This window comes from Rhincodon typus, chromosome 18 (assembly GCF_021869965.1).
Source record: "Rhincodon typus isolate 14 chromosome 18, sRhiTyp1.1, whole genome shotgun sequence".
Classification (NCBI taxonomy): Eukaryota; Metazoa; Chordata; class Chondrichthyes; order Orectolobiformes; family Rhincodontidae; genus Rhincodon; species Rhincodon typus.
The window spans coordinates 5,191,110-5,215,347 of NC_063349.1; the positions used below are offsets into that span (position 1 = coordinate 5,191,110).

Here is a 24,238-nt window from a genome sequence, read left to right on the forward strand (position 1 = left end):
CTGATTTCCCATACACGAAGCCATGTTGACTATCCCTAATTAATCCTTGCCTTTCCAAATGCATGTAAATCCTGTCCCTCAGGATCCCCTCCAACAACTTGCCCACCACCAATGTAAATATTGGTATATAGTTCAAAGTAGGAGACTCACACATGTTTTTTAACAGCCATATCTTTCTACCTCACTATCCAATATTCAATTTAATGTACAGAATAGAAGTAGCTATTCAAACCAAATGTTCAACACCAATGTTTACGCTGCATATGAGCCTTGTCCAACCCAGTATTATTTCCCCTTTCTCCCTCAAGTGCTTTCCATTAAATGCAACTCTTGTATTTATCTCAACTGTATGAATTGCACGTATACAACTACATATGTAGTGTGGAGCTGGAGGAACACAGCAGGCCAGGTAGCATCAGAGGAGCAGCAAAGTCGATATTTTGGGTTTACACCCTTCGTCGTCCTTATGAAGATTGTAAATCCGAAACACTGTCTTTCCTGCTCCTCTGATCCTGCCAGGCCTGCTGTGCTCCTCCAGCTCCACACTGTATTGACTCTGACTCCAGCATCTGCAGTTCTTGCTATCTCCTGCTACATATGTACCTACATAGGTTCATGTATACAAGACTAGGATTATATATACCACTATGCAAATATTTTATGCATTAATTGGAGTTTCTTCATGATTTACACCCAGGTTTAAGCTCAATCGAGAGATAATAAAATGGGTGGGGAAATGGTCAGGTGGTTAGGGAGTCATTAACTTCAGTCAAGATGGTTGGGTACCATGTATGTCACATTGGATGAGGGTGGACAGTCAGGTGAGTTGGGGGTCAGTAGAGATGGTCAATTGAGTCAGGAGACAATTTGAAGACGGGAGAATGGGTGAGGGGATTTTTGAATGGGCAGGGTAATGGTGGAGTGAGGGTGAAGAGAGTGACTTCTGCATCCCCCACTTGGGATACTAATTTGCTGCTCAGAATTATACTTTGCTGTTATTATAAAAACTAGAGAGGAAATTTCATATTTCATGCTAGTTAAGTACCAGATTTGTTTTAAAGTTATTCATTCCTAGGTTGTACGTATCATCGGCTAAAGCAGTATTTATTGCACCTCCCTAGTTGCACTTGAAGTGATAATGATTAATCTTCTTAATCTGCTGCAGTCGTTGGGATGAAGATACCCCCACAGTGCTTTTAGGAAGGGAGAGCCAGGATAGTGATTTAGCGACCGTAATTGGTTCCAAGTCAGGACGGTGCGTGGCTTGGAGGGGAACTTGTACATCAAGGTGTACCCGTACTCTGCTGCCCTTGTTGTTCTGTTCTGATGGAAGGCATTGTGGGTTTGGCAAGTGCTTTCTAAGGAACCTGGTGAAGAAAGCCCATCAGTTTTTATATTCCTGAGCCACCCACAGTGCTGAAATTACTGTCGCTTCATATCATCACCTAACTGCTCTTGAAGTGAACGTTAATCATACTTTGTACAAAGAGTTGACTCTAGAATCTATGGAAATTTCTTATAGTGTTCTGATCAGCATTTAACTTCAGACAAGGAAGCTAAAAAAAATTACCATTTACCATGAGGGAAATTGAGTACAAAAACAGGGAGGTTATAATGGGCACTGGTTAGACTATGTCTGGGTACTGTCTTTTTATTTAAGAAAAAATGTAATGTGTTGGAGACAGTTTAGAGAAGGTTTACTAGACAAATACTTGGAATGGGCACGTTGTCTTGTGAGGAAAGACTGGACAAACTAGGCTTCTATTTGCTGGTGTCTAAATAAGTAAAAGTGGTTTGATTGAAACATATAAAATCTTGAAGGGTCTTGACAGTTTAGATGTGGAGATTATGTTGCCTATTAAGGGAAAATATACAACAAAGGGTCATTGTCTAAAAATCGGAGGTCATCCATTTAAAACACATTAGATAAATTTGTCTTTAGAACTCTCTCCTGAAAATTATGGTGGAGCAGTGTCCTTGATAATTTTTAAGGCAGAGGTAGATGGATGTTTGTTAAGCAAGGGAGTGAAAGGTTATCGGGGTAGATGGGAATGTGGATTTGAGGTTACAATCAGAAAAGCCGTGATCTTATTGAATGACAGCTAGCTCAAGGCCCTGTGTGGGTATTCCTGCTCCTGATTCATATGCTTGTGTCACTAAAGTAGATTATCTGGTTATTTCTCTTTTTAAGTATGTAGAATCTTGCCTAACATAGTTGCTGTGATTAGAAACATTTCTTAATTGGTTGCATAACAATTTTGGATGTTGCAAAGTCATGTAAAACACGACATGAATCCAAGTTCTTTCTTGTTTTACCTGTTGGAAATCAGTTTCAGTTAACTCTTTAGCTTTTCCAAATTTAAGCTTCATTTTCCAACTCATGTATCCATTCTGAAGAAAAGTCAAATTAGACTCAAAATGTTTCTGTCTGTGCCAAGCCTGCTGATGTTCTCGAGCACTTTGTTTTTACTTCTTGCCTCTGTGCTATTTTGGCTTGGCATATTTCACTATATTTGTGATACTGTGATATTAATTGCGCTGTCAAAAAGGGACAGTCCTGTTCCTAGCCTCTAAATGCATTGATTTTGATCCTCTGTCTGAAACCCTGGGCACTGAATAGGAAATAAAACCTCGTTAATTAAACCAGGACAAATTGATGAGAGAAAACTGTAATATTGATACCAGGACACTCTGAAAGAAACACTCAACTACAAACAACTGACCATGTTTGTATCTCCCAATATTATCGCTGCTTTCCCTCCATTAGGGCAGTGAAGAAGGCTTTTAGCACATTGGCCTTCATCAATCAGGGCATTGAGTACTCAATGATGTAGTTGTACAGGATATTGGTGAAGCTGCACTTGGAGTATTGTGTTCAGTTTTGGTCACCTTGCTGTAGGAAGGATGTTATTAAATGGAAAGAGTGCAGAAGAAATTTAGAATCATAGAATCCCTACAGTGTGGAAACAGGCCCTACTCTACCAATCGATACAAAGTTGTCTTGGTGCCCAACTTAATGCCTGGCAACTGAAAACTTAAAAGAGCAACTTTAACTGAGCAGACAGTATCATTTCATTTTCTGTGGCAGTTAGTAGATAATTATTCTGACTTCATTTGAAAAAGCATTGGTAAATCAGTGAAAGAGAAAAGGTGACAATCTAAAATTCCTGAGCATTATTTTGTTCAAGTGTTTTCATTCATCCTTCCGTTATTCATTGGAAACCTTCCAATTGTCAAGTCATGCATTAGAGACCACTGATTGTTACCCTCTCTTGTTTTGTCGGTGTGAGCCAAGAGTTGACATAAGAAATAGGAGCAGGAATAGACCATTCAAGCCCTTGAGCCTGACCCACCATTCTATAAGATCATGGTTGATCTGTCTCAAGTCTCAATTCCACATTTGTCCAACTCGCCACAGACCTAAGTTTCTCTATTTCAAAAATCGATCGACTTCCTAGAGTCATGGAGTCCTACAGCACGGAGATAGGCCCTTCAGCCCAGACTTGTCCATGCCAACCGATATGTCCATTCATGCTAACCCCATTTCCTGGCACTTGGCCCATATCCTTCTAAACCTTTCCTATCCATGTATGCGTTGTAATGTCTTTTAAATATTGTTAATGTACCCGCCTCAACCACTACTGCTGGCAGCTCATTCCATGTGTGTACCACCCTCTGTAAAAGAAAGTTGCTCCTCAGGTTCCCATGTATTTTTTCCCCTCCCACCTTAAACTGATGCCCTCTAGTCCTCAATTCCCCAACCCTGGGAAAAAGACTGAGTGCTTTCACCCTATCCATGCCTCTCATGATCTTATACACTTCTATAAGATACCCCCTCAGTCTCCTACGCTCTAAAGGAAAAAAGTCCTACTTTCTCCAACCTCCCCCTATAACTCAGTCCCTTGAGTCCTGGCCCACAAGTCCACACCGACCGTCGAAGCATCCCACCCAGACCCACCCCCCTATAATCCACCTAATCTACACACCCCTGAACACAATGGGCAATTTAGCATGGCCAATCCCCCTAGCCTGCACATCTTTGGACTGTGGGAAGAAACTGGAGAAGACCTGGAGGAAACCCACGCAGACATGGGGAGAATGTGCAAACTCCACACAGTCGCCCGAGGGTGGAATCGAACCCGGGTCCCTGGTGCTGTGAGGCTGCGGTACTAACCACTGAACCACCATGCCTAGTACTACCAGTAATTTCCCCAAGCTCCCAAGTCTTCATGTCTTTCTCCATGCTAAACACAGAGGAGAAATATTCATTGAGGACCTCGCCCACCTCTTGCAGTTCCACACATATATATATCCACTTTGGTTGTTGAGGGGTCCTATTCTCTCTCTAGTTATTCTGTTTCCTTTAATATACGTAAAGAATCTCTTTGGATTCACCCTAATCTTCTCAGCTAAAGCTATCTCGTGCCCCCATTTCACCCTTCTGATTTCCTTCTTCAGTAAACTCCTGTATGCCCTATATACTTCCAGGGATTCTTTTGATACCAGCTGCCTGTTCCTGAGCCATGCCTCCTTTTCTCTGGTCAAAGCCTCAATATCTCTTGTCATCCAGAGTTCCCTACTCCTGCCAACCTTGTCCATTATCCTCACAGGAACATACTGACCTTGAACTCTAGCTATCACACTTTTAAAGGCCTTCCACTTGCCAGAGGATCCTTTGCAACCCCTGCAAGCTCCTGTCTAATTCCATCAAAATTCACCTTGTCCCAATTTAGAACTTGAACCTGTGGACCAGTTTTGTCCTTCTCCATAACTATTTTGAAATTAATAGAACTATGGTCACTGGTCCCAAAGTACTTCCCCACTGTCACCTCAGTTATCTGTCCTGCCCTATTTCCCAAGAGTAGGTCGAGTTATGCCCCTTCCTGAGTAGGACCCTCTATATACTGCTTGAGGAAACTTTCCTGAACACATTTAACAAATTCCACCCCACCTAAGCCCTTAACACTATGGCAGGTCCCAGTCTACGTGAGAAAAATTAAAATCCCCCACAATGATAACTCTAATTCTCCTGCAAGTCTCTGCAGTCTCCCTGCGTATTTGTTCCTCTGATTCTCGTTGACTATTTGGGGACATATAGTACAACCCCAATAATGTCACCACCTCTTCCTTATTTCTTAGCTCCACCCACAAAGCCTCACATTAAACTGCCAGTCCTGTCACTCCCTTAGCTATGTTTCTGTAATGGCTATAATATCCCACTCTCATGTACCTATCCATGCCCTGAGTTCATCAGCCTTATCTGTCAGCCCTCTTGCATTGAAATAGATGCAATTGAATCCAACAGACATTCCTTACTCCCTGTCCTTTTCTAGACTGACGTGTCTCTTAAACTTGCTATTTTTGATTACTGTATCTCCTTTCAGTCTTGGACTTGCCTCCCTGCTGTTGAGGATCCCACCACCCCTGCCCCCTGCCCACCGCCAATCTAGTTTGTAGCATTAGCAAATCTGCCTGATACGTTATTGGTCCCCCTCCAGTTTAGGTGCAACCCGTCTCTCTTTGCCCCAGAAAAGATCCCAATTATCCCTGCCCCTTGCACCAATTTCTTAGCCACGCATTCATCTGCCAAATCCTCCTGTTCTTAGCCTCACTAGCACGTCACACTGGAAGTAATCTGGAGAACCCACCATTGAAGTCCTAGTTTTTAACATTTTTCCTTGCTCTCTATAATCACTCCACAGGACCTCATCCCTATTTCTACCGATGTGCATGTTGGCGCAAATGACAATGACTTCTGGCTGCTCACCCTCCCCCTTGAGAACGTTTTACAGCTGTTCCGAGACATCCTGGACCATGGCACCCAGGAAGCAACACACCATGCTGGACCCCCATCTGCAGCCACAGAATCTCCTGTCTGTCCCCCTATCGAATCTCTTATCAATAAGGTCCTGTTTACCTTTACCTTTTCCCGCTGTGCCCCAGAGACAGTCGTAGTGCCACCGACCTGGCTACTGCTGCTTTCCCCTGAACCATCATCCCCCCAACAGTATCGAAAATGGTATACTTGTTTTCGAAGGGAATGGCCACAGGGGATTCCTGCACTCTCTGCCTACTCCCTTTGACTTTCCTGGTGGTCACCCAGCTACTCTCTGCCTGCACCTTAAATGTGACAACCTCACTAAAACTCTTAGCCAAGATCCTGAGTGCATCCAGCTCTAGCTAACATGGTCTCCAAGGAGATGTGGGTGGGTGCACTTCCCACAGGTACAGTAATCAGGGACAATGGAAGTTTTCCTGAGCTCCCACATCCTGCAGGAGGAGCATGCCACTGCCCTAACTACCATCTCAAATGCTCTAAGACTAAAGAGGAAAGTTAAAAGGACTTTACCTGAGTTTACCTACACTTTTTGCTGTGCCACTACTCACTAAAGCATCTCAAGCCAATGCCTTACTTCTCACTCTGCTACCAACAAACTTTCAATAGCACGTCTCTCTCTTCCCCTTTTATTTTGGTTAGAGGAGGCATGAGGGAGGGAAACACTACAGTGATGTAATGTTTTAGGCTTAAATACTCCTTGATACCAGGCCCACGACGATCAACTCCTCAATGCAGGTGACTGCTTCCAGGCTGTAATGTATGTGCCAAAGTGATGCCTCTCCCTCTCAGTCACCCTCTGCTGGACCTTTAAATACTTTCAGTGATCTAGCCTCCGCAACTCTTTGGGATACAAAATTCCAGACATTCACTCCCCTCTCAGAGAAGAAATTCCTTTTCATATCAGTTTTAAATGAGTGGACTCTTATTTGTTAACTAAGTCCCCTAGTACAAGACTCCCCCAGTAGTAGAAACATCTACCCTGTCAAGCCCCCTCAGAATCTTGTATGTTTCAATAAGGTCACCCATTATTCTTCTCAACTCTAATGAATTAAGGCTTAACCTGTTTAGCTGTTCTTGATGAATCATCTCAGTGAATAGCCCACTGAATCTCTTTGAACTGCCTCCAATGCCAGTATAACCATTCCTAAATACCAGGGCCAAAACCAGATACAGTACTCCAGGTAACCAACACCCTATTACAACACTTCCCTATTTTTAAACTCAAAACCCCCAGCATAATAGGTAAAATTTTATTTGCCTCCTTCCTTACTAGCTGAACCTGCATGCTTTTTTCTTGTGTTTTGTGCACAAGATCCCCAGATCCCTCCATGCTACACTTATTTTTGGAGAGTGTCTCCATTTAATTAACTGCCCGCCTTTTGATTCTACCTACCAAAGTGCATGACCTTCACTTTCCTACGTTAAACTCCATCTGCCAAGCTTTTGCCCCCTCACTCTATCTATATCCCCTCGTAGATTCCTTATGTCTTCATCATCCTATTTTTGTATCAATAGCAAATTTAGACACATTATACTCTGCCGCCTCCCTCCAAGTTATCAATATGGATAGTAAGTAATTGAGGCCATAGGACTGATCCTTGTGGCATTTTACTAGTTACATCTTTCCATTCTGGAGAAGACTTTTTCACCCCAACTCCCCGTCTTTTGTGTTAACCAATCCTCAATCCATGCTCATACATTAGCCCTGCAATACTATGAACTCCTATCTTGTGCAACAACCTCTTATGTGGCATCTTATCAAATGCCTTTTGGAAATCCAAATACACAACATCCACTGTTTCCCATTTATCAACTCTGCTTGTTATATTTTCAAAGAATGTAAGCAAATTTGTTGAAAACATGCTTTTCCTTTCACAAAACTGTGACTCCATTCGATTGCGTTAAGCTTTTCTAAATGTCTTGCTATTTATTTCTTAATAATGGACCCTTGCATTTGGCCAATTACAATAGTTAGGCTAATTCTCCTACAGTTTCCTGCTTTCTTTCTCCTATTCTTCAGGACCAAGCACATCACAGTGGCAGTTTTCCAATTCATTGGAACTCACGTGGAATGCAGTGAATTTATATTTTGACCAAATACCTCCATTATCTCTGCAGTCATTTCCTTTAAAATCCTTGGATGCAGGCCATCAGGTCCTGGTGACCTGTTTGCCTTCAGTCCCATTTATTTGGCAAGTACCTCATTCCCCATGATAGAGACTATTACAACATCTTTCCTTCCACCTTGCTTATTTAATATCTTCAGGATGTTTATAGTGTTCTCCAGCATAAAGACCTGTGAAAAATATTGGTTTAAATTATCTGCCATTGCCTTGTTCCCCATTATCAATCCCAAACACACACTTGATGCAGATCGGGTCACCGTGAATCGCATTGACATCCACCGACTCCTACAAATTGCAGCTGCAACACATCACCTACCCAGCCATACCTATTCTATTCAATTAAATGCTGCAATGATGTTTTATTATTTAAATTATTTGGAGAAAAAAGAGATTCAGAAGAAATATCACCAATTATATACCTGTTTTTATTTGACATGGAATTTCAGCTCTGACAGGTAGAAGCAAGTTGAACAGACTCTCTGCTGCCAAATTTTATCTCCTGCCACTATCATCCTTTTCATGTAGGACCATTCTCCCAGTTTGCTTCATAGTGATGCTGACTTACTGAACACTCCTCCCAGTCTCCCAGATTGATAGGCTATTTGATGAGCCAAAGCATTGTAGATAAGTCTCTAGATTTCTTCATCTGTTGTGCATATTTGCATAGATATTCATAAAGACTGGACATGATTTTAATTTTTTTTTATATTCCCCAGCCTAACCTAGGATAACAAAGGCCCATTGTAGCAACACTACAGTGTTTTCCCAGTCTGGCTGGCATAAGGTGCCCCTGTAAGGACTAGTAAACATTCCAAAGGCATTCTGATCTGATGTCCCTACATAGCACAGGTCAACCAAGTAATGATGAGATACAGAAACCCTGGCTGGCTTACTTCTCCCTAGATCCACTGTGTGAATGTAAGTTGTAGTATTTTGACTATGAACAGCTAATCTGTGAAAGGCTTGGAATTGAAATTTGAGGCATTGCTTGCATTCAACTATCTTACCATCTAATTTCCTGAGGAGGTGGTGATTACTTTTGTTCTCTTAATTTTTCTTCATACCTGTTCCCCAGAGTCAAGCCTTTGTCAAAGTACATGTCCAGTGGTGTTGGTAACCAGAACAAATAAGTCTAGATACTGGTCAACAGTACTGAACTATTCAATATTGAGGGTAATCCTGTCCTTCACTTTATATATACACCACTTGATATTGGTCAAGAACAAGAACTCTGACTTTTTATTTCCCCCTCCCAATCCAGGGAGTGCTGAGTTCAGCAATTCAATTGATGTTACCACACTTAGCATGCTGGAAATTAAGGCCCACTATTTCTGGAATCATAGTAAAAGTTAAAGATTTTTAAAAGTACAAAACTTTCCCAATTTACCTGACTTTCAGACCCAGGTTAATAGAAAACATTGACCAGGTTTCTGTACTGAACAAGATTTACTATTTATTACAAACCATTACTCTCTAGCTCTAGATAACAGTTATAAATTATCAGTATGTACCGATGAATCAAAACTCTAATCTACTTATAAACTTTCCTTTACACACACAGACAAATAGACAGGATAAATAGATTATGGACAAAGGAGAAAGACTGGAAAGACAATTGAGTAGCCTTTGTTACAGGTTCTGTTGTTCAATGATCATTATGACTCTTTTGCTGCTGGGTCTAACATTACTTTCTTAGGAGGTTCCTCTGGTTGGTAAGTGACTCAATTCCCTTATAAAAAGTCCCTGACTTATCAGTTAAAAGTCACAGTTACAGGAAAAATAAACTTATTTTCATTAGGTGTACAGTGAGACTATTTGGATTTTGACTGTAGAGAACAGAGAGACAGCTCCTGAGCTGGGGAAGAACTGAACCCCTCTCACGTTGTCTCTTTCTAATTTGTTCACAGTTCCAAGCTGTTCAATTATCTAAGAACCAATTACACAGTTGCCGGCAGGCTTAAAGGTCTCTGTCATTGATAACTGGTCACTAGTCCATAGACCAATCAACTTGTCAGCAAAAGCTGCATCTGTATACCTCCCTCCATTCCAAATCATCCACAACTCAAACTCCAGTTACTGCTTGTTCAAACAGTGGTTTACACATTTGCCTGCAATTGTTATCCGGTTACTTAATTTTCAAAACTGCAGCTACCCTTTCAAACACTGGTTTTCGAAACAACTTTTTTTCATTTGCGACCCCAACTTTTAAAACACAAAATAAAAAGGTATGGTCCTTACATTAGTGATGCAAAACACTCTAAGACATTTCACAGGAATATAAACAAAGCTTGACATCAAGCTGCATCAAAAGACAAGAGGTCAGTTGGCCAAATAAATGCTTAATAATATAGCCTTAAGCAGCATTTTAAAGGAAGAAAGAGAAATGGAGTATTGCTGATCATGAGGCCGAGGTAGCTGATGTCAAAGCTGCCAGTGGTGGAGAGATAGATTTAGGGAGATGAGTAAGAAACCAGTGTCTAAATATGTTGACTTCTAGTATCATCAGTCGATAGGGATCAGGAGTAGAAAGTATTGCTCATTTTTCCTCACTTTAGGGTGGCATGGTGGCTCAGTAATTGGCACTGCTGCCTTACAGAACCAGGGAAATGGGTTTGATTCCAGTCTCTGGCAACTATCTATATTGTGTTTGCATGTTCTCCCCATGTCTGTGTGGGCCAGGTGCTCCGGTTTCCTTCCACAGTCCAGGGACGGGTTAGCCATGGGAAAGGCAGGGTTACAGGGACAGGGATAGGGTAGGTGGGTGGGTTTGAGTGAGTGACCTTGATGGACCAAATGGCCTGCTCCCACGCTGTAGGGATTATGACTATTCAAGGCACTGAGCCAAATGAAAGTCAGGATGTGGAAGAAGCCAGGACTCCGATCAGCCAAGACTGTGATCAGCTGGGTTGAACTGAACACTTGCTAACCAGTCTAGTTATGTGTTAATGGCAGTAACTTCACCTACTTGTTACGATGTTTGATGTTCATTTCAAAGCACCTCTATAGTTCCATGTCACTCTTGAAGCACACTTCATTAGAAATTAAGTTGGAGTGAACGAGTAGCGCTGGAGGAACTGCATTCCGGTATCAGTGGAGAGTAGGGAACTGGGGAATATTACAAAACTAAGGTGTTTATAAACAGAAAGAAAAATAAAATTGCATTTAGCATCTTTTATGACCTTGGGATGTCCCAACGTGCGTTACAGCTGATGAAGTACTTTGGAAGTGTTATAATGTTGGAAATGTGATGTGCACTTTACGGTATGTACAATAAGCTCCTACGAAGTGCAAAGTGATAGCATATGTTAGTTGGTTTTGATGTGGGCAAGATGGCTCAGTATAAAGTCAGCTCTTAAGACTTCTGATAATTTAGGGGAACAATGCTTCATGCCAATGGGTCATTTCAAATGCCGAAGAGGAAATAAATTTACTGGTATGTGTCCAGTGTCCACACCAGTTGCAACTACGTGACTGCTATTTAACAGGAATAATGTCCATAATCTTTGTTATTTCCAAGTTGTCTTTCAGCAGAACATTAAACAAATGACTGATAAAGCAACAGATTCTCTGAATGCCCTGGAGCTAATACTACTTGAGTACCTGAGGATTTTGGTTGGAAAAAGCTAATGTTGTGCATTACTGGATATAGCTTGTGCTAAATGTAAAACAACATCGTCAAGCTGGCTGCTTAATGATGAAGGACCCAATGTGTTAAATAGCTCTTTGCCACAGTGTTGAATGATTTTATACCCATGACCCATGCTGAACTGCCTCAGCATGAACCTTCTATTATCATTTCATAATTGCTTTAGTTTGTTTTGTGTTTAATTTTGTTCCTTCATAGGATGTGAATGTTGCTGGCAAGGTCAGCATTTGTTGCCCACCCCTAATTGCCCTTGAACTGAGTTGCTTGCTGGCCAATATGAGAAAGCTGGTAAGAGTCAGCCACATTGCTGTGTGTCAGGTGTCACATGTACAGGCCACAGCCAAACTGTGTAAGGATGACAGATTTCCTTCCTAAAGGGCACAAGTTAAGCAAATGGATTTTTACAACAATCGACAATAGTTGTTATGGTAACCATTACCAAGACCAGCTTTATATTCCTGATTAATTAAATTTAAATTCTACCAACTACCATGGTGGGATCTGAACCAGAACATTGCCAATATGCCAACGTCTTTAATAAACCCTGTTATAGATCTGACTTGAGTGCTTGGCACTAACACTGGAGTGCTCCAAATAGAAACTATTGCTTAAAAGAGTACTATAAAAACCGTCTATTTTAAGACACCTGAAGAAGTAGGGAGTCTCTGAAAGCTTGTCTCTTCAAATAAACAGGACAATAACCTGGTGTTGTGTGATTTTTGGTCTATATTTAACACAGGTAAAATAAACTTAATATATTATTGGTTATCTGGGTAGGTAATCATTTTGCTGGGTAACTTAGGGTCTGGAGAAGTAAGCCAGGTAGCCAGCAAAATAATTCAGGGTCCTAGGCTAGTAAACTAAGTTCAAATTCCACCATGTTAGTTGGCAGAATTTAAATTTTATTTTTTTTTAAGTGTAAATTCAGTTTGTAAACATCTGGAAATAAAAAAACGCTACTATCAGTAAAAGTCATCATGATGCTATCACAGAGTTCAAACCCAACAGGTTCATTAATGTCCTTACAATACTGTCTGGCCTGTATTTGAATCATACAGTTACAGCTGACACTTAGCAAGCTCCTCAGTTGTCACAGAACCTCAAGAAGAAAGCCCATCACAAATGAAGAATGCCAATAAGTGTTGCATTTGCCAGAGACACCCACATCCTGAGAAGGGATGTAAAAGATAACTTTCTGATCTCTGTCATGAAAATGTTTGCTGTTTATTTTCTTTTTAATTCTAGTTGACCTTGTTCTCCACCCACATAGAAAGCAATTCCCATCAGCTCAGTGCCCATACCCAGTACCCCAAAGGTCTGGATGAGGTACAGAAACTGTGGCACTTTACTAAGAAGCCACAAATACTCATCTAACTTGTAGCATCACTGTAAATGTGCTTTGTATTTGAACAAGAAAACCTTGTTCAAAATAGGACTTCTTTCATGGTGAAGAAGGTTTTTCCAAAGTAAGTTCATGTACAGAAATCATATTCTAACTTAAGTCAATAGATTGTTGCAATAATCAGATGAATTGTTTGCCCAGCAAGTTGCTTGAGGGTAAGGCAAGCCTCTCTGTTCAGCTTCAAATATGCTTTGTAATTTGCTCAGATGTCTGGTGGGTGACTCTTTTGAATTAATGGATAACTATATAAAGAATTGCTCGCTTCCAAGGAGGTATTTATCAACTTGCACTTTTTCAAATAATTGAGTTTCCAATTGGAACTTATAGAGAGGATAAGTCAGAAAATTTTCAGTATTGGTAGGGAAAAGATTAAATAAAAATGATTTGAATCAAGTAAATTTAGTTGTAGTTTTGGAATTGAAGTTGAGTTATTTCATACTTTTTAACCTTTATAAGGATCTCATACTGTGTAACCACAACTGTAAATATATGAACACAGCACGTAAGTGCACTGGAGACAAGTCAGGCATTATCTAATTGAATGGCAGAACAGGCCTGAGGGGCTGGATGGTCTAGTCCTGTTCCTATTCTCCTGTGTTACTTATTATGTGCTTAGTGTATTACGGTCAATTAATTAGTTTGGCAGCTAAAGCCCGCCAGTGGGTTTTAAATGTAGCAGAATAGTCTGCATTTTAAAGACCAATAATGAACAGAATAAAACTAATAACCATTTAATCCAATAAAATAGCTTCTCTAAGTTACTCTGTGGTGCAATACCAAAGCAAGCAAAAATAACTTTGAAAATGTTAGAGAGCCAGTGTTCACGGATAAGAGTACATTGAACTACATTTGTCAAGATATCTACGTTAAATGGGTCAGAGAAAACTTTGAGAAATTTGAATTCCCTAATGATCTGTTGAGTAGTGTTGCATTGAGACATGCATGCCAGAAGGTTCGAGATTGAGTTATCCGACCTGAGTTAGGCATCTTAAATTAGGGCTCAATGACCTGTAGATGAGAAGGAAATTTAAGTAGGATTTCTACTGTTGATTACTATTCAGTAAACCTTGATGGAGGTGTATGTGTGTAGGATTGTAGGGCAGGATTGTGTGTAGATATGGTAGTGCCCTGATCATCCCAGTAATGTAAACAAATTAATACTCGCAATGACCAACAGCCCTGTCAAACCTCACTCATCTGAAACATGAAGAGTAATCACTTGGACAGGAGAGCAACATCCCATCAAACTCCTTGCCTTTCAATGGAGTAGATTAACATTGTAGCATAAAGGGTTTGTGATTCTCATGGTAGACACATAAATGGAGTGTACGATTGCTGATATCTATATCATTATTGTCTCTTTCAGATCCGTTACATTTCACAAACACAAGGGTTGCCAGCGGAGTATTTGTTAAGTGCAGGGACAAAGACAACACGGTTCTTCAACAGAGATCCAGATTCATCGTATCCACTATGGAGACTTAAGGTGACTTGCTCTTTTATAGTGAGTGAGAAGGCACCATGTATTTGTGCTTCATTTCTGTTTATGATCACTATTTCACTTCTTTACCTTCAACTTCCTCTCGCTGTTCTGATTGTGATAAAGTGGGGCAGGTTGACTGACCTTGTTTCGGTCTCTTTCAGCATTGGGCAGTTCCTTCTCAGCTGGCTATGCAGCATAAACAGTGTTGAGATGAGTTCCTTGTTATGGTTTACTGTCCTTCCCTCTGTGTAAGTACTTGTCCGTCTGGCATTGCTGGTAGAAATGCTGGGAGAATAGACGCAGTGTATATTCTGCCGTCTAAGGCTGGGACTAGATGAAACCATCGTACCCTTTACGTGTTACACATTCAACTGTCAGTACTGATCCTATTGAGTGGACAATGGAACTGACTAGGCTGATGCACAGCAGGAAACCTAATAGGATTTGTGACTATCTCCATCCTTGATTCCCCACCCCATTTCTGCCTTTCTTTTTCCTCTTCTAACATCAGCATTCAAACTATCACGTTCTGATGCACTAATCTCTGTCCACTTCCTACCCGCTATAAAGTACTGATTCCCACAAGGCTGCAACATGATGGGTGACAATTAGCCTTGATGATGAGTACTGCCTGGCTTTCTGACAATGAGATTGATATGATATACTGAGTCTATTAAGCCTAACCTGGTCTGTGTCAGGAGCAATCACTGTCCTCACCATCCCCCGCATCGCTCCAATCTCTGAATGAAATCTATTATACCAGCCAAATTATTTCTCAGGTCTGATCAGGAATTGAATCTGGGAACTTCCGAACTTGGTAGGTCAGGAGCAGAACACACTTACTTACTCCAGGGTGCTGCTGAAACAGTACATGATTTCCCGTTTTCAGAAGAATTAATTCTGTTTATGTATGCTTCATTTTGGGTAGCCTTGGCCCATTTCAGAATGGTAAGTACACAGTTCTGTTGTAACTGGCTGCAGGAAAACATAACTCTGTCAAGAATATCTTCAAGGTTCATTGACACGCTGCCATAAATTTATATCATGGCTCAAGGGTCAAATTTCCAGGTGAATAACTTGGTATGGTTTGAAATGCTTGTGCCAGGTTTTTCTCTGCCAGGGATCTAGTTAAGAAGAGACCAAGAGCTGGTTGTTGTTGGTCGGAACATTTTTACAGCTGCTTTGTCATTCTGATCTCTGAGTCAAGTTAGGTGCCAGGGTCACATCAGAGATTTAGTCTAAGCTCATACTCTTGAGAGATCACTACTGTCTGAGGTGTCGTCTTTCAGGTGAGACTTTAAGCTGAAGCCCCGTTTGTCCTGTTAATTCGATATAAAAGTTCCTGAGGCTCTATCTGATGAAAGGCAGGAGTGTTCTTCTAGTCTCTTAGTCAATATTTATCCTTTAATCAACAACATTAAACTACTATCACATTGCTGTTTGTGGGATCCTGATGTGTGTAATTTAGCCGCTACATTTCACTATATGATGTGGCGAAAGTGGTAAAATATCAACTATTAATTTTCAACTTTCATCATCTGATTTTAATACTTGAGACCATTCATGGATTAAAATTGTTTTAAAAGGACAACACTGACCTAAAATGGAGCAGTAATCTCCTGACTACAGATTCAAGCAATTGATGTTCAGTAAATGAAATTGTCTGCACTGAAATTGTAATTTTATTTAAAGACCTCAAAACTGGTCAATACTTGTCAGGCATCAAAAAATTTGCATCTTCTGATTCAGTTTACATTTGTATGAGAAGTTGCATATGTTGGACATAAAGGGGTTACCTGCAACAACTCAGTGTAGAAAATGGAGCCAGACACAGAAATGCACAAAAGAACTATATTTCAGCAGCTGTTTGGCAGAGCAGCAGAGAGAGAGAAAGGAATATTTAAGTATTGATAACAGCAAGCACTTAAAGTTTCTCTTTCCAAATTTCCTTGTTATCTTAAAAGAAGTAGCTGATGAAAAGAAAACTGGAGAAATAAATAAGTCACTAAGAAGTCAAATAAATGACGGTTTCACTACTGCTGAAAATATGTCAACTGTTAAACAATTGTGGTTTCAGGTTCAAATCTAACATCTTAATGAATCCACAACATTTAAAACTGTACAACTAATATATTTCCTTTCTATACCAGACACCCGTGGTGCAAGTTTCCCCTCTCTGGTGTGGTGAGAAGAATGAGGAGAAAAGTGGGAAAATTAATTTTGAGAATGAAAAAAAAAACAAATTCATGATGATGAAAAAAATGATCCCAAATGTTACCTTGAGGATGAAATGACGAGATCAGAATCTTACCCTTGAGTGAATGTCTACTTTATTACCATGCGTTTGCAACTCACCAATTCCAATTTTCTGCTCCCCACCAGCATCTAGATTCTGCAAATTCCCAACATGAAAATCAGAGCTGGTCCGTAGAGGCTGCAGCTCACCAAGTAATTGTTCTAGCCCTCATGCAACTGCTTCTTCAGAACAACCTCCCTGCTTGCTGCATGGCCATGACCTTCAGGACATCAATACTCCTGCTCTTGAACAAACTTGCACACCACTTCTACCTTTATGTTGGAGATCGGGGACAGTGATGACAGGGTGCTGACATTCTGCCAGGTTGCTTTGTGGGCAGGAAGGGATATGCTTCTCATGAATCAACACAGGATGTCTTTGTCCTGATCTAGACATGTGCAGTTTATGGCTCTTAGCTTTATTTCTTAGCATATACTTAAGTGCTAGTCCCTGTCTACTTTGCTCTCATATACATACACATACACTGCACGTGCTTCAAAGACCTGGCCATGTTTGAAAGTCTACAGGCACCAATCCTTAGTGTGGTCAAGGGGATCTGTGATCAGTCATAGTCAGTCAGGGGCTCATCTGATTATACTATAGGGGTTGGCCACAGGCACTTGGTCCTACCAGAGCTCAGTTATCCATGCTTCCTTGCAGGTTGGGGATTGCGCCATGGTTAGTTCTGCAGATCAAATGCAAGCAGTCCAGGGAATACAGGTGGGTCACTGTGAGGTGCAGTTGAGACATCAGTCCAGGCTTGGCCGTGGTCAGTTGGAGTCTAGGAGATGGGCCTCAGTGGGTTATGATCATGTGGGTTTGATCAACAATAGTCAGGGGGTTTATTATGGTATGGCCCACGGTATCAGGGAAAAGCAGGCAACATTAGTCTGGGGATGGGCTTCATTGTATTAGTCATTGAGGGAATGGCCATTGTGATAAGAGTCAATTGTAGATTGTCGGGTGGGACCTTATAGAGAATGAGAGGGGCCTGGGATGTCTGGTAATCCAGGGAAGTAGCAGAGAGAACTCTGTAGCACTTTTGATTGTGGTGTGCAGAAGATCATTGAACTTCTTTCTCTTGCTGGAGAAAAGTCAATGATCTTTCACAACACCAATTCCTGCTGCAAATTATGTCCAAGTTGGTTAGGTCAAATGGTGTGGCCTCTTTTAGTGACCCACTGGGAAAGGGGTTTCTCTTCTCTCCACCAGTAGCTCCCCCAATACCTCCAGATCCCTGCCTATAAAGCCATAAGTGAGCTTGCCTTTCTTCTGGGCTATTTTGTCAGTGATTAGTCTTGAACACCATGTGTGAGGGATAGTTTTGGGTTGCAGCCACCAGACATGGGAAGCATATAAGTGGAAGGCTGGCACTTCCACCCCTTTGACGATTCAACCTCCTGAAAACTGCACCAGCAGCTCACCCTGGTTAAGGAGGCAAAATGAGTAAGAAAATTAACCTGGCCCATGACAGTGGGAATGCATGAAAATCACTGGCTCCCAAATGGGAAAATTCAACCCTTTCACCTTTTAAACTTTTATACCTGTAATATTGAGCATGTATTTGATGTTGCTTTTTATTATTTTCTTGGGATTAGTAAGTCATTAACATTCTTTTCTCTTTCACTCAAGAAAGTTTTGCTTTTGGTTGTCTGATTTTGTCTAATATTACATGATAATTGAAGTGTGATAGCTACATGCACAAACATCTAAAGATCTTTGCTGCAGCCAACTGAAAGGGGTTTAAAAGATGGGGAGCTGAATTACACTCTCTTGCCCGATTGTAGCAATGAAAACAGTGACTACACTGTAAATACTTCATTGTTTGTGAAGTGATTTGGGACATCCTTTGGTCACAGAAGTCTATTTTAGATATTCTTTTCCTATCAAATTGATTACTTTCTTTTGGTTTAGAAAATGTGAACTACCTTGTTGAATCTCTCTCAAGTGTAGCAATCTGCAGTTAAACAGGTCTGCAATCTATCCTATCTTTTTGATGACATAATCTGACTCTTCCACTTGCCACGATCCTGAGGAAGGACAGCCTGTCGTCTCAAGCCAGGAAATAACATTACTCTGCTTTCAAATTACAGGAAAGGATGAAAATAAAAATCAGACTACTCCAATAATATTTTACTTGATAGCTGGCATGCCCCAGTATTTAAACAAACTTTCACTGCTTTAGACCTCATGACTGAAAGAGACTTCTAGCACTGCAGTGTTAGATTCAGTGAGATTCCTTTGTTGCTTTTAAGGAGAGCTTGTCCACCTCTTAAGCCGCCAAGAATTAACATGACACAGGGACTAATAGATAAAGAGACATTTTTCAAATTATGTTCAACAAACTCAACCCTTTATCTGGCCATCGTAGAATCTCTACAGTGTGGAAACAGGCCCTTTGGCCCAACTAGTCCACATTGACCCTCAGCGCATCCCACCCAGACCCATCCCCCTATAATCCCCCTAATCTCCACATTCCTGAACACTACGGGGCAATTTAACGTGGCCAATCCACTTAGCCTGCACATCTTTGGACTGCGGGAGGAAACTGGAGCACCTGGAGGAAACCCACGCAAACACGGGGAGAATGTGCAAACTCCACACAGACAGTTGCCCGAGGGTGGAATCGAACCTGGGTCCCTGGCGCGGTGAGGTAGCAGTGCTAACCACTAATGCTGCCCCTATCATTTTCTTGACCTAAGGATGTCTAAGATTAATGGACAGGTTGCAGCTCTTAAACAACAAGAAGGAAGGGCGGCCAGTCTTACAAATGCTGGGAGAAGATGAGGAGAATTCCATAAGCGTGTCCAGAGCTACAAGCTGTTAGTTGTACTATGAGACGTGTCAGAAACGCAGCTATAGCTAAAGGCACCTAGCAGTCTGGATAGGAACCAAACACTCTCAATGCTCTCTGCACTACATCAAATATGGAGTAAGAAGTATTCTCTTGTTAAAATTACAGACACCAGAAGATCACGAGACTGAGATGGGGATCAAGTCGAAGGAGGCAAGGAAATACATTTTTAACTGTTTGGATGATATGGCACAGGTATGATTGTCTTTCTTGGGCAGATTGTGCAATTTCCTTTGCTCTCTTCGCTGGACTACAATTTTACAGACACCTCTAATCAGTGTGACCCAGAGCATGGAGCCTTCTGGTACCTCAGTAAAGGACCATTTCCACATCTGAACTCTAGCGGTGAGTGCTGACAGAGTAATTAAACAAGAAGGGACCTCACCCAACATACACAGAAACAAAAAACATACACATAAACACATATATAGATTCACAAACACATACATGTTCTCACAATGAAAACACAGATTAAACAGACACGTGCTCACATTCGTGCATCGTGCTTGTACATACAGCTGCTCATTCAGACTTTCACAAACACATGCTGTCACTTAAAAACACAAAGACACACACAAGTACACAAAACCACAAAAAAAAAATGTTCACATACAGAAACACACAATATCCAGACATGTCCTCTCAAATGTATACAGAGTTTTCTAAAATTATTTATTCATTTGTGGGATGTGGGCATTGCTGGCTGGCCAGCAATTTTTGTCCATCTCTAGTTGCCCTTGGTGGTGGTGAGCTGTCTTCTTGAACCACTGCAACAAACAAAACAACAAAAGTCACAAACAAAACTCAAACTGCCAGAATAATATTGCCCCCCGCCCCCAATCTCTCAAACACAAAGGGATTGACGTAAGCTCTTGTGTGACCTCAGCGCAGACTGAATCTCTAATCAGTTTGACCCAGAGCAAGGAGAGCCACATGCACAATTGTCAACCATGGGCCTTTTTTTCTCCCGACATTAAAAATATAAACATGTCAGAAAGACTGATAGCATTTGGGTTCCAAAAGTTTCTCTTAAATTTCTTTATGTTGTCTGTGCTGAGATGGCATGGATCAGACACTTTGGTTTATGTCTAAAATCAGGGAATTCTTAAATTCAGAGCTTTCTCTCACTGTGTGTTTGTTCAAAACTGAGTAAAATGTTTCTTATGATGTACATTGAATAAAACATCATATGTAGGTGACATTCCTTGCACATTTAAGATTTTACGTTTTTATAAGCAAGTTTCTAATGCGCAAGCTGATAATGCATAAACAAGGAAAACAGCATCTAAAACATGAGTGAAAAGGACAAATATTGCTCGTTATCTTAAACTGCTTGAAGGATTGTAAAATTAACAATGCAAGGAATAAGAAGAATAAATTAAATTAGATGAATTCTATGCCCAATGAGGTGCAGATAAATAAATAAATGGAAGGGAAGATTAAAATAAGAAAGAAAGAAAAAGTGTCAAAAAAACAAAAGTTCAAAAAAAATTGAAATGTTAACCTTTACTCTTTGAAAGTTTCCAATGACAATTAAATATCCAAAGGAATGAGACTCCACACTTGGAATAATTCATTGTTAGTGCCAGAAATGATAATTGACAGTAATTTATGCTTATGATTAAAATGTTAGTGACTCAACTTTCTATGGAAAGATTAGTTCATATCTAGCTTTCAAATTCATGAACAACATACCATTCACTTCATGTTAATGGCTGACAGTAAAATACTATTGTTGTGAGGTTAATGACAGATTGCTGCAAATAAGATAGTTTTTTTTGTTTCAATTTTTAACCATGCATCTGCCCCTCAACTAAGTTTCTGTACTGTTTGCTTACAAATAACAGCATTTACTGTCAGCCTCGCTTATTATGACAGCAAATTCTGGCCCATTATTTCTGTCTCTGTCTTTACAATATATATCTACAGACCCATAAGGATATATACTCATGTAATTGTATGTATGTATATATAGACAGATGAAATACATTGGTTCCATATGCAGTATATTTAAATAGAGATAAATTTGCATAGATGGATGGATAATAGATATTGTATTACAATAAACATAATAGGTCTGAATAAGTAGTAGTTAGATGATTCACATCCGCAGATATATGTCAACACCCACTGCTAAGTTAAAAGTTAAAGAAAGGGATCCTGGTGTTCTGCTGGGCCACTCATGGAAATGTACTTCAGCAAGAGATAAGGCGCTGTGGAAAGCACAATGAGAGAAAAGCTTATGCAAAGTGCAAGCTGCTCCCTTTCTTCCTCTTTTGCCTTTGCATGTTTGTTGCAAAGCTGCAGGGGTTCCCTTCCATTGCAATCCTGTGCTGAATCTTTGTTGGTGGCACTGTGCTGGAGAATGTGAACATCCATGTCTGACTGTTGTCACTGCAGGCTTGCTTCATTCAACCATGGAAAAGACAATTTCCCACCTAATGCCAGCCTTTTCCTTGCAGGTGAATATGACGACAGACTTGGAAGGAAGTGAGATGCTGGCAGAGAAGGCAGACAGGCGGGAGTTTATTGATCTGCTGAAGAAGATGTTGACCATTGACGCAGACAAGAGAATTACACCGATCGAGACACTGAGCCATCCCTTTGTAATGATGACTCACCTATTAGATTTTCCTCATAGCACACAGTACGTTCCTCTTGCCAGGGCAAGTTTCCCAAATTCTTCCACACCTGAACACTTGCAAAGTTATAAGACATTTGGAAGATATCAGTGTCTGTAGCAAAACTCTCCAAAAGTAACTTAATCAAACTTCCATGCTATTTCCTACATCCCTCCAAACTTTTCTCTTCAGATAATTATCCAGTTCCCTTTTGAAAACCATAATCGAATTTGCCTCAATCACGTGCTCAGGCAGTGCATTCCAGCTCCGAACCATTTAATATGCAGAAAAGGTTTTCTTTATATTATCTGGTTCTTTTCCCAACTTATTTAAACTTCCTAAACATAATAACCTCTGGGATTGAGAATTTTCTCTGGCACTTTTTATATAGATTATACTGGAGATTCTTGAGAGCCTACAAGGCTATAATCTAATCAAATGATTCAAGTGGAATTGAAATTGGTAACAGAAATAGTGGAAGTTGGGAATGTGATGCACTAATCTCCACTTTCCTGTATGAATGCAGCTTCATCAACACTCAGGATAGTTCAAGACCATTTAAGTCAAAATAATTCAGTTAATTAATATCAGTCACTTGATCCAAACACTGGAATCAGCACCTACCTCCTCCATCAATACCACGCTTTGGCTGAAATATGTAGTATCCACAGAATGTACTGTAACAGCTAGCTGAGCCTTTAACAACAGCATATTCCCTAAACTCTTTACAATCTAGAAGGACAAGGGCTGCAGGTGCATGACAGCATTATCACCTCTACGTTCCCAGCCAGTCACAGACCACACAAATTGAACACATATCACCGTTCCTTCATTATTACGAGTTCAAAATCCTGGAATTCCCTACTTAATACTGTATTGAGAGGTAATCTCAAAGAAGATTGTCACGGGAGAAAAGTTGTGAAGTAGGGTTCTTAAAAAAAAACTTACCACCATGTTAAACAAAACAAATGTTGATGGTACACAAGGCAAGGCATAATGGTGAACTGCTGATGTAAGGCAAAACAAAACGTTTAAATTTGTTGAAACAACAGGGTTATAGACTTTAATAATAAGTTAAATTATAAGGCAGTTATTACCCTCATTGCAACCCAGCTGCAAATTGTGTGCTGAATTTAAAAAAAAGTTGATAAAAAGAATTGCAAAAAAAAAAGACATGAGGAGGTTGTTTGGTCATGTGGGAGGACTGACCAACAAGAAGAGGTTGGACAAACATACTAACAATGATGGACTGAGAAAGACTTACTGGTCTAATTGTCATCAGCAGTTCATACTGCTTGATTGGCTTTAGCAGTTTGAGCTGTGATTTATTGTGCACCCTATCACAAGGTTACACAAAAGAATGTGGCTACCCTTTTTTTAAAAGCAATCAAAGAATCACTTCACTTGAAGAAGTCCAATTGAGGCTTCCCTGAAATTTAAAGACAATGTCTGTGAAGCAACTATTTGCAGGGAAGGGACTAGAGAATGGTGAAAAAGGTGATTTTTTTTGTATTCGTTTATGTGTTGTGGATGTCACAGCTAAGCCACCATTTATTTCCCATCCCTAATAAACCTGAAAAAAGGGAAGGTACAGAGTTGAAGCATGGCATGCTAGTCAGACATTACATTCCAGTTGTGGTGAATACAATTAGGGCAGTGTAATTGAATTTCCAGTGTTTTTAGAGAACACCCCAACAGTAAAATATTAACCTCGAACTACAAGTCAAGTGAGGTGTTAAAACTTAGAAAACTTGAAATCAACTCCAACGCTTCTCCAAACAAGCCACCTCTGGGATGAAGAATGGACAAATAACATGCTCTTGGGAATCAGATTGACCAATAAAATATCTCAATGAGATTGGTCACTTTAGATTTAACTTACTTTGAGGTTTCCTAGGCCTTTGCAGCTGATGGGAGACAAGAACAACTTTGAAGAGAAAGTAGGATCCCCCCTCACCCCCATCATCCTAC

The 24,238-nt window shown here is 40.5% G+C and overlaps 1 protein-coding gene across 6 annotated transcripts in view; it reads left to right on the top strand.

Annotated features, from left to right (window-relative positions):
• hipk2 (homeodomain interacting protein kinase 2) overlaps positions 1–24,238 on the top strand; it is a 240,555-nt gene that overhangs the window by 182,946 nt on the left and 33,371 nt on the right. For all 6 annotated transcript variants that reach the window (XM_048607605.1, XM_048607606.1, XM_048607607.1 and 3 more), the window contains 3 exons: positions 14,380–14,499; positions 19,755–19,841; positions 22,109–22,293. In XM_048607605.1, the coding sequence (XP_048463562.1) occupies positions 14,380–14,499; positions 19,755–19,841; positions 22,109–22,293 (392 nt within the window). The remainder of the gene's footprint in view (positions 1–14,379; positions 14,500–19,754; positions 19,842–22,108; positions 22,294–24,238) is intronic.